This window comes from Lissotriton vulgaris, chromosome 4_1, assembly GCF_964263255.1.
Source record: "Lissotriton vulgaris chromosome 4_1, aLisVul1.2, whole genome shotgun sequence".
NCBI lineage: Eukaryota > Metazoa > Chordata > Amphibia > Caudata > Salamandridae > Lissotriton > Lissotriton vulgaris.
The window spans coordinates 226,105,211-226,116,532 of record NC_141691.1 but is presented as its reverse complement, the minus strand read 5'-3'; the positions used below and the strand labels follow the sequence as shown (position 1 = coordinate 226,116,532).

Genomic DNA, 11,322 nt, shown 5'->3' with positions numbered 1-11,322 from the left:
ACAACCTCATGTCCTTCTCACAGTGAAGTGACGCTGCTCACCTGAGTGTCAATCAGACAGCCAGGGGCGGGGCTTCCTGGTCGCTCGGTCGAGGACATTGCTGCGAAAGGGAGGGAGGCGAGGGGAAAAACAGCATGGACGAATTAAAATGAAAGTAATTATATAAAGAGCTTCGTCATCTCGGAATACAAATGGTTCACCGTTTCTCGTAACCCAGTCAAATGCCCCTAATGCCGGCAAAATTCGCTGGTGTGGACGATTTAATTAAACACCCCTCTCTCCACAGTGGTACACTCCGTGCCTCCTGGGCTGTTGCGCTCGGCGGAACTGGCTGCCGTGTCACGGTTTTTTGGTGTGACGTAGAGGGTCTGCTGCTAGCTCGGGCAGAGCGCGGACAGGCTCCCCTGCAAGCCGCCGGTTATTATTTATTTTTATGTTTTGATTTTAAGCCCTTGTCCCGGCTGCAACGCCTTCCCCTCGTCCCCCAGCAGCATCGAATACCGGAAGCCGCAAAAAGAGCAGGGGCCCCATGTCAACCCCGGCCAGACGGCGGCTCATGCGAGACTTCAAAAGGTAAAGGAGTGATCCTTCCCGTTCTTTTAGAGGTCACTTTTAAAGGTACTAGGGAAAGCGAGGACCGAACCCGATTGCCACCGGGCTACGGTATTCTCGTCTCTATTCTTGTCACGCTCCTACGCTGATGGCGTATCGACGGCGTAAGCTCGCCGAAGCTGTGTTGGGAGCCTCACGCTTTTTGCGCAAGAACAGGTCGCTCTGCTCAGTCAGGACGATTATGGCGCTAGCTAGTCTGAGAATGGCTGTATGGTGTAATATGTACTCCCTTTCCCCGCAGGCTGCAGGAGGATCCCCCTGCGGGGGTGAGTGGAGCTCCGTCCGAAAACAATATCATGGTGTGGAATGCTGTCATCTTCGGGTAAGTGCCGTTCATGTTTTCTCCAGCGCTTGGTACTTCATTGGTCACCGTAATGTCCTTCTCCTTACTGTGTTTCCCTACTCCCTAGAGTTGACCCTCACCCACTTTGGAGGTTGGGGCACGCGTGCTTCACTTGCTTAGTCAGTCGAATTACACGGGATTTACACATTTCGCAGGCTGTCGGCGAGTGAAGTACTGCAACTCGTGTCATACGCATCAGTTTGACTGTCTGGTATTTTCTTCACAAAGGTGGCAACCCTAGCCTCGTAGCACTGCTGCTGGGCTTCAATGCCCACGTTTACCTGCTGTCATTTTCTGAACTCTCCCACTGTTATTAATGTTTAATTTACTAGTCCTCTCCATGTCCTGTATGTGATTGGACGCAGGTATCTCCCCCCCCCCCCCCATGGGATTTAATTTCCAACATCTTGGCTAGATTTTAATATTTCACAGTCTACATATTTTGGTGTAGAGATCTTGAAGCGAAATACAATTGCTTTTTTTTTACTTCGTATCTATTCAGACTTCAAAATTGGCTTCAATTATTCCCTTTGTTGTTCAAGCATTTCTGGATGCTGACAGAAAATATGCTGTGTTTCCTGAACCGAGTTACAGAGTTGACATAGGTTACTGACTCGAAGAAGGGAGAATGGGGTTGGGTAGGGCGCCGTCAAATTGTCTAAAAGATAAATATAAACATCGAAAACCGAGAAAACACTTCTTCACCTTCATGTTCATTTTAAAATCTAGGTATGGTTGTTGTTGCATGGTCTACAAACTCACGATGTACATAATTTTATATTTGGTTGTAGTCTCGATGGCTGATAAACAGCAGATAGTTTGCTTTAACATCCATGTGACCCTGGTCATCTTATATAATTTTGTGCTTGACCAAAAGTTCTATAGTGTAACCCTCTGATAAGTGTACCTCAGCATGTTAGTTTTATCTACTCCTTTTTAAACATTTTTTTATAGCAGATTCAAAAATTGTGTCAACTGCCAGATGACTGAATTAAATAGTTGATTTGGTTTGTGGTTACAAGAGCATGACAAGATGTGAGGTCTAGCTCAAGTCTTATGACTGCTGCATTAAATTCCTTGGGTTTAGTAACTTTCTGATGCAATTCAAAAGTATTGGCGCGACTTTCCTATTGTATAGAAGTCCAACAGATTGAACCGTACTTAACAGCGGGGGCTATTTTTGTTTCAGTTAAGGTTGGACTAATCTCACCCCTGCCGTAGTTACCTGCAGTTCTTTGGATTGCCCCAGTGGAGTTAAAAGCTTTACGGTGCAGGTCTTCTATGTGAGGGCTCCAGCTTAAGTTGTGGTCTGTTATTACACCATATGTATATTTTTGCACAAACTCTATTTTGTTCGGACCTAAGCAAATATTGGTTATTGGCATACAAATGATATAACCTTAGTTTTGTTGATGTTAATGTGCAAATTGTTAGTATTAAAAGTATGGGTTCTATAATTGTGGAACGATCTGGGAAGTAGAAAGGATGATCAGGTCCTCGGTGTATGCCATATATGGTATTTCAGAGTTAGCTAGTGTTGGTTGCATTGCCCATGCTTTGATTTACTAAGTCGGAGGGATTTGAAATATATAAACTAAAAAGCAGTGGAGTTGAGAAGCACCCTTGTTAAGCCAAAAGTGTTAGTGTCTCAACAATTCTCACTCTCAACGATGTATTACGTCTATGTGATGGAGTTTTTCATAGATATAATTGCTACATGTGCTCTCCTCTTGCATTTAACCTTTTTGCATTACATACTCCTTTACTTGGGACATCTCTGCTTTTGCTCATTCAGCCAGTTGGGTAAGAAATTAATGGGATTTGCAGACCCCAGCCTGCTGCATAAAAAAAAAAATCGAGTGCAAGTTGTTTACACTTAGATACTAGAAATGTAGTCTCTTGTTAAAATAGCATCAAACGTACCCCTTTCCAAACATTGCAAGTTGAACATGCCTCTCCTTGTGTATGTACATGTGGTTCACAGTGGTATGAATATTTCAAGCATGTATAGAAACTGTTTAAAGAGTTTTGTTAAAACATACTTTTTAAACTGAAAACCGGGGTGTGTGTTTTTCATCCTCCTATAAATCACATACATTAAAAGACTAGGCTTTGTATGGTAAACCTCAAGGCAAATAAAGATGTTGACCATAGTTCCTCGAGAAACATGTACTTGCATTTTTAATGATAACTGAGATCTTCTATGGGATTAATTCATGGAAGTGTGAAAGAGTTACAGTAATGGTGGCTTTATAAACGCAACTCAACCCTGAGTGGATCAGTTTATCAATCTCTCGTCCTTTTCAGATTTGAACTTACAACCGCACGATGTGCGAAACTGCTGACAAGCATTCAGCAAGGCAAATGTCATATCAGACTATGATATTTTTCCTCCTGAAGTAAGCAAAGTAATAATTCTTGCACATTTTTACTTAGTTCTTGCCTATAAAGCGATATGCCTGACTGCACCCCCAACATGTTTTACTTGCTACTTTGCCCATTGCTAACCAACCATTCACAGTTGATGGTGCTCGAGACTTAAATTACTCTACATATGATCCGATGGTGGGAACAATAGGCTGCAAATTCATGGATCATTTAAACTCCCTTGATCTTATTGAAAATATTAATTCCCAAACTCACTGTATGGATCACATGTGAGATGCAATATGGTTAATAAACTGCAAAGTCAGTAATACCAGCATTTCCCCATGTATTTGGTTTGATTATTGTTTAATTACCTTAGACCTACTGTTTGGGTACCGAAAAAATACTACATTGAACAAGCATTGGCATAGCCAATAGGTCTCGCTTTTGGGACCTTATAAGTATTTAGTTATGCAGCAAACACTCATAGGGAGTTCAAGATTAAGTAAAGCATGTGAAATGTAAGCAGAAACAACATGGTTACCATATCGATCTCTCACTCACTATTCAGAAATCAGCGAGTGGTTTTACCTGAAAAGTGAAGGACATAACTACAGGGCCCTGAAGGGAACCGTTTCAATGTCCATTGCTTATATTCTTAATAAACGTAAACAGTATGGTTTAAAAAGACCACATCCATAAACACAGATGTACACATTTTGTTTTCCAATCCACCCATCAACCAGGTATTGCAATACCTCCAGGAATGGTGCACTTCCCCACCTGGGGATACCAGTGCTGTTGAAAGAAAAGGAGAAAGCAAAAGTAGCGCTTCACTGCAGTCTGTAGAGTGAGGCTGATGTGTTTGTATGTGAATAAACCCAATCTGGCCACTTTGCAAACACTCTGTCGTGCTTTATTTAGTTATGTATTTATTTTTCATATTTAAAACCTTTTATTTCTCTCCATCCTGAGGCTGCACTTTGGAATGCAAAATTGTCAGTAAAAGGGCATTTCCCGAAGAGCGTTTTTTTAGGTCTCGTGGTGATTACAGCGCGAAGCGCTGTTTCACCAGAGACCTATAGTCACCGGCTCAGCTTCCCAGGAGACAAGAGATGGCCACTCCTGTCTCCTGGGAAGCTCCAACACACACAGCCACACCTCCCCCTGCTTTCGCACATGCATGCGCACACACACAGAAACACACACACAAGCGCACATGCATGCACACATACAGACACCCCCCTGCTGTCGCACACATGCGCGCGCACACACACACAGAAACTAGCGCACCGAGACCCACCCCCCCCGCCGGCCCCCCCTCCAACTAAGCCCCACTCACCGCCACTCCGGACTTCTGCAGCATCCGTCAGGCTCTCCTTCGGGCATGGGAGCCCCGCGTCTCCACTGCTTCTCTGGCCAGGCACTCCGTGGGCGCAGGCTTCTGGCAAAAGACGGAAGTCCTGCCCCACCACAGGTTTCGTTGCTTTATGTGTGTGTCCTTTTGTACTGTTCTGTGTACCACTGCTTACTTAAACTTGAAATCAGGGTGACAACAGATTATGGTGCAGAAACTACCTCTTCCAGGCTGTTTGCTTGGTCATGTTAAACAAATACTGATGGGCAGACGCCAGCGCTGGTCCATTCTGTTCATGTCAAAGACGGTAAATGGTCGCAGAAAGCGCAGCAATTAGCAAAAAAATCTGAGATAATGAATAAAACAAGGGATAAGAGCACGGCTGTCCGCTGTAAATGTTTAATGTTGAGGCCGTCCTCGGGCATGCGCTTTCTTCTCGCTGTAATCGCGTCGTACGTCTCGCTGCGTGCAGTGCTTGGGCTGATGACCCTGCAGACGCATCGGTATGACGGTGTTACAGCCGCACCCTGCGTTCACCCAGCTTTTCATAGGTAAGGCATGTGCTGCTCCGATTGAAACATACCTTTTCGGAGAACAACCCTATATTTTTGTCTGGTTGGCCTGGAATCGACTTCATGCAGAAATAATTAGAAAGCTGTGCAATGTAGCGCGCCTCCGACCAGTGCAATCATCCACCCGCTGCCGCTATTCAAAGGTGGGCTCCGGCATGTGGCAAGGGTGCTATGGGCCGTATGGTGTACTCAAGGAAAATGACCCCTTGCCTGCAGTGGGACCCTCACACCCTTGACCCCGGTGCCACCGCCCCTGCTGCTGGAGGGATACATACTCCCCTTGTAAAGACAGGTGCCGTGCGCCCCTCCCCCGTGCTGACAAGGGTTTTGTATCCAGGGCTCTGGGGCTGATGCCACAGCTCTCATACTCACACTACTGCCCACCCTAGACGACTCTGTAAAGCCTCTTTGCCAGGGGCTCCCAGGAGAGGCCCGCACAAAGGCGAGGAGGGCTGCAGAGAGCAAGGGGGGGCTTTTTCAAGCTTCCCCGCCGCCAAAGAAAGGCAGCCGTTCACTGCTTGCAGATGCAGCTCGCCTTTCCGGTCCTCCCGCCTAGTTTATTTTGTCTTTACCCTGAGAAATTGAGCTTTTCTTTACTTTGGCATAAAACCAGAAGGCGTTCTTGGTATATTCAGTGGTAAAAGTATACCGCCCCTTCATGCTGGCACAGCTACAAAGACCGCAGCTTCAAAATGCAACATTTGTAATGGAGCTCCTCTTTTAACCCCTTCAGTGCTGATGACAAAGCCAGCTCGTCATGGGCTTTACCTGCCCTGTGCTTATGACGAGCTGGCTTTGTCATGTAAAGTGGGATTTACTAAATTGCAGCACCCAGGGGGAAAACCCATAGCAGCCAAGGTGTTAAACCTTCCTGCCCCTACACTGTTACCCCGCGGTGCAGCCACAGTACAGTGGCTACATTGCCCGTGTCTGCCCTGCAACACGTTGTTCCTGCCGTGGAGTTTTCCCACAGCCGGGTGCAGTTAATAAATACAGGGACCCAAAGATATGTGGCATCGCAGAATAAGAACGGACGTGGTACAGGTAGGCTTTTTTAAATTTATTTATTAGTTTTCACTTTTATATAGAGCAAACTTTACGCGCACGTATCAGAGCGCTTTAAATCAGCATGCTTATAACAAGCAAGACTAGCACTCTATATTACTGCCAACTTTGCTTCGCATAAGCAACAGCTAACCATTCACAAACAATGTTTATATACCAATTGCACATAAAAAAAAAAAATTAATGCTAAGCTTTCACCAGTAACTCAAACTTTAATGCTACGAGACCTATTGCATTGTAAATGCTTGTCTTTTTTGGATCCATTACACAGGGAAGCAACTAAATGAAAGAAGGAAAGAGAGGTTGTGAACCATTTCTTCTTTAAGTGAGGAGCAAGACAGAAATAGGGGGAATAATAGGAGGGGGGGGTCAACTGCCAGCACAGAACAGAAGAGGACATTGTCAGTGTCTTCTGTGGGCAGTAAGGAAGAGACAGTCCTTTTCCTTCTCTGCCCGTCCCCGATTGTCCACAAAAGCAAGCCTAGCCTTATCTGAATAGCTTTGCTATTTCTGCCGTCCTGGGACACAGGACTAGAGTGATGCACTCACACGCTACAGCCTGCTGCAGTATAGAGAGGTGGGGGGGAGGAGTGGTGGTCAGCAGAGTGACGCGATCTGTGGTGGGGGAGGGGGAGGGGGAGGGAATTTAAGCGCAATCAAGCAAGGCGGAGAGAGACACGCAAGGCTTGATGAGCCTTGACAGAAACCCACATGACTGCTGCGTGCGTTGCCCGCCAGCTTGATTCCAGGAAAAGCCTGTGGTAGCACTTTCAAAAGCCACTCACTAAATTTCTTGTAGCGCATGAGCTGGCTCAGCAAGCCCTAAAAAGGTCAGTACTAGTTGTAAATGGAGAAAAGTCAAAGTTGAAGCTATGTTAACAGCACCTGAAAACTCTCAACCTGAGCCTGACCATACAATTGTAAAGTGCCGAAAGAGCACTCAGCATTTTGGTCACAAGTTGTTGATAATATACAAGTTTCAATATTAGGAGCCACAATACTAAAACAGCTAAGCCTGCTATGTGGTATATGCAAGAAGTTTGAACTATGGCATTTGAAACTCCAGTAGTGGATAACCTATGATGAAGATACAAAAAGAATTAAATAAGACTTTTTGGTCTATAAACAAATTATTCAAGATGATGTCTGACTATATTACAACAGTCCGATTTAGATTCAGATTTATTTATTGCACGATTACTAAAAATAATTACTATCTAAAACCCTTTCATGTTGTAAACAGCTGCCATAAAAGTAGAGTAATACACATGAATACCTGATTAATAAAAGCGATAATAAAGCAAGTGATTTGTTAAAATAAAAAATGTCAGGAGAAAGTCTGGAATAAGCGTGCTGACCACCCTCCCCACCTCTAAAATTCTTGATTTTAACCAGTCTGTCTCTGTTTTGGTCTGCGTGTGGGACAGGGGAGTTAGTGAATCCGTTTTCTCTTCAGTGGCTGGTTAAGCATTCTGATTTTTAAAAAGTTCAACGCTTCAAACAGTCTCTTGTGATTGTCAAGAAGACAGCAGTCCAAATGCAGCCTTCATACATTTCACGAAGCGGGCAGTAATTGTACAGTTTTCCCTCTCGGATACCCCTCTATTGCTCCTCAACTGGTCCTGATATTCAAGATGCGCCAAAGTGGTTGAAGCCAAAACTTCCTTAGCAGGATTAACTCCTTGCAGACACAGATCACTTGGGTCAGGGATTCCTCTTCCTTAGCACAGAGGCGGCATCGCCTGTCCTCCAAGTTCCTCCGCCCATACCAATAGGACTTTAGCAGGACTAAACTAAAGCGCAAGTCCATTACTGCTGTTTCATGGTGAGATTGAGGGACAGGGAAAGGTAGTATGGATAAGACCTTGGCTCATAAAACATGCCTCCGTTTTTTCACAGTTTGAGCATCAAGGTCTGCCTTAGCTTGTTTCGGCAACAGCTTAGCCACCACGGATACCGACAGTCCGCTTATCCAGATTGTGCAAGCTTTCAAAGACTCTACAGCGTGGATTAAAAATGTATGCCAGTTTGTTGCTCCTGTGCCCACCTGGCCATCAGGCAATACACTAGGAACCTGGCGTTTAGTAGCCATTGCAGCAAGGTTAGCCCAAACTTTAACCAGATTTGAGCTTGTGAGGTACAGTTTAGAAGCAAGAATACTCCTAGAAAGCAAGATGACTGTGCTCCATCTAGCCAGTTGGCCATTCTTCTCCTGAATGTCAGCACCCCGTAGGCCACTGTGGTGAGAAATGTACATCCTATTAGCTTCAGGAACTGTGATAAATATGGGGTATTTATTGATTTTTATTTATTTTTTTTAATTAAAAAAAGGCCCCTTCAAGGCAGTTGACTACCCCCCTGTTGGGCAGTGATACATGCTGCCATAAACTGGCCTTGTGGTCGAATCAAACTCCCAAGTATGTTTAAGTGGTCACCACCTCTATTGACTGTCCGTTGATGGACCATGACCTCTTGTTTTTTTTTTTTTTTTTTTTTTGCCAGCTTCCGGGGAATTATAATCAGCTTTGTTTTTATTATATTCACTTTCAGGTGGTTGGCTTTACTGTAGACTTTTAGCAATGAGAAGAGTCTTTGGAGGCCAATCGGTGTTTCATCTAAAAGGAACATGTTTGCATACTGGAGTGATTAGATTTAACCCCCGGACATTTTAAGTGGAATTTCCCTCACCGGCGCTAGGTGTTCTGGAAAGTCAGCCAGATACAGATTAAATGGAAGTGGTGCCAGTATGAAACCTTGCTTCATGCCTTTGTTTGTCAGGATTGTAACCAGTGGTGGCCCTTCCAATGCGGACTCATATTTTTACCCAGGTGTCTGAATAAAGGGTGCTGATTGCTTTGAATACATTTTGAGGGATGCCCCAGTTGCTTTGTATCGCCCAAAGTCTTGGCCGTGACACACTGTCCAATGCAGAGTGGAAATCGATGAACCTCAAATAGAGGCCCCTTCCCTTAGTTGCTAACATGGCTTCAGTCAGATGGGAGATGCAAATAAGGTTGTCCTCCATTTGACTGCCTTTTTGGAAGCCAGTTTGAGAACGAGGGATCATCTTACTTTCTTCTGCCCGGGCTTGGAGCTCCTGATTTAATATACTGGTGTAGCACTTCCCTTTTACGTCCAGTTATGCGATCAATAAGTAATTTCCGGGACACAATCGCAAGCTTTTTTTATGGATCCGCACCAGGAGTGAACCACTTTCTCTGTCTCAGGAATACTTCTTGGAATAGAGGTGCCATCACAGTGGCCCATCGAGATGGGGCCCACTTGTATCCTGCGGCAGGCATGCCATTTGGGCTGGGCGCACCACCTGCTCACATTGACTTGATGGCCAGTGCTACTTGAGCCGGAGTTATTAAAAGCATATCCTCATAGTCTGGTGTTGATTTGTCTTCGCCGTCTCGATGTGGTTGTATCATGGAGCCATTGCTGTTTTTTTTTTTTTTCTTCTGCTGGCTATGGGTCACTGTGGGGTCTGCAGAAAGAGCTTTTATATATGTTTACTAGTTTCTAGAGGCAGTGTTAGTAATGGTCACTTGGTGGTTTGAAGCATTTGTTGCACAACAGTAAGATACTCACAGCCACTAATGCGGAGAAAGATATTTTGAATTGCAAATTAACTTTCTATGACAGAATCTTATCAAATGTTACCCCTTTGCAAGCCTTTTGTGGCAAATGTAATTAATTTATTATTGATAAAATGGTTAAAATCGGAGAAAGCATCACCAATGATCCTTGCAACGAAGGTACATCTGTGCTGAATATCAGAAACTTTTATTCTATTTAACTTTCAGCTGACCGGCTCAGATTTATTTAAAAATGTTCTGTCCACAAATAAATCTCCTGTAGTCGCATGTCCCCCTGACATCATAGAAAAAAACAAAAGTAGAATAACTGATTGCAGAGCTTCTGTTGACATGTTAATAAGTCTTTGGGCCAAGGTAATATTCCTAATTCTTTTAAAAATGCTATTGTAATTTTACTACTAAAGCCGGGGCAGGATCCACTAAGCCCTAAAAACAACCTTATCTACCGATATTCTAGAAATTCAAGCAACAAAAATACTATGTAATTATTTACAAATCAAATTGATATGCAGCATGCAGGTCTCCAGCCAGGCCATAACAGTGAAACTGTATTATCATCGGTGATAGATGACTTGAGGAAGAATCCAGACAGCAGCAAAATTTCTGCATTGGTGATGTTGGGCCTTCAGCATGGTTGGCTATGTCACATTATTGGACTGTGTAAACGTGGCCGGCCTCAGCAGCCCTTCTCTGAAATGGATAACATCCCTTTTGGAGGCTCATATCAAAGCTGGCAACTCTATTGGTTTATTTTTTGTGAAGAGGGCGGCGGGGGGTGGGGGCTTCTTTTGCTGACAATAAGCTAGTGTAATTTGGAATCCCTCAGGGTTACATTCTGCCTCCCCACCTTTTTGATATCTATTGTAGGACCATTGATGAAAGAGCTTGCGAAGAAAGTATGAAGACTCTAGTCTTCTACTAATGATGCCCAAATCCTACTGTGCTTAGATGAGAAAACTGCTACCCAACTCGATTTTCATAAATCTATGTGTTTGGTATGGAATTAGATGAGGAACAACAACCAAACCTCAGACCTAATTAAAAGTGAAGTGGTTATTATAAACTACAGAGTAGATCTGTGAGCAAGGCGACTGTTGGCCTGCAAAAACCTCTCTCCAAAAAATGTTCTGTGACTAGCCTAGGAGTTTTCGTAGATGTAGGAATATGTTAGTGTGCAGTTCCTAAGGTGAAGGAGTGTTCAGGTCTCTTATGCATTGCCCTCTCACACCCTGAAGGATGTCATGCTTTATCATTGGGCTGTGCTCCTCGTCGGGCCGGCGCTGCAATGCCTGACAGGTAACCGCAAAGGGGCTCTTTGCTGGAAATCTTTTAGAGGAAGCAGTTTGGTGTGTGAGGTTAGTATGCACTGTGATTTAAAATGGGTCTAGTACTGCCCTATGTGAA

The 11,322-nt window shown here is 44.3% G+C and overlaps 1 protein-coding gene across 1 annotated transcript in view; it reads left to right on the top strand.

Moving 5' to 3' along the window:
* Positions 1–306: 306 nt before the first annotated feature.
* The window catches only part of UBE2A (ubiquitin conjugating enzyme E2 A), a 186,185-nt gene continuing 175,169 nt past the window's right edge, over positions 307–11,322 (top strand). The window contains exons 1-2 of the mRNA XM_086918559.1: positions 307–573; positions 854–934. Of these exons, the coding sequence (XP_086774685.1) occupies positions 530–573; positions 854–934 (125 nt within the window). The 5' untranslated portion in view covers positions 307–529. The remainder of the gene's footprint in view (positions 574–853; positions 935–11,322) is intronic.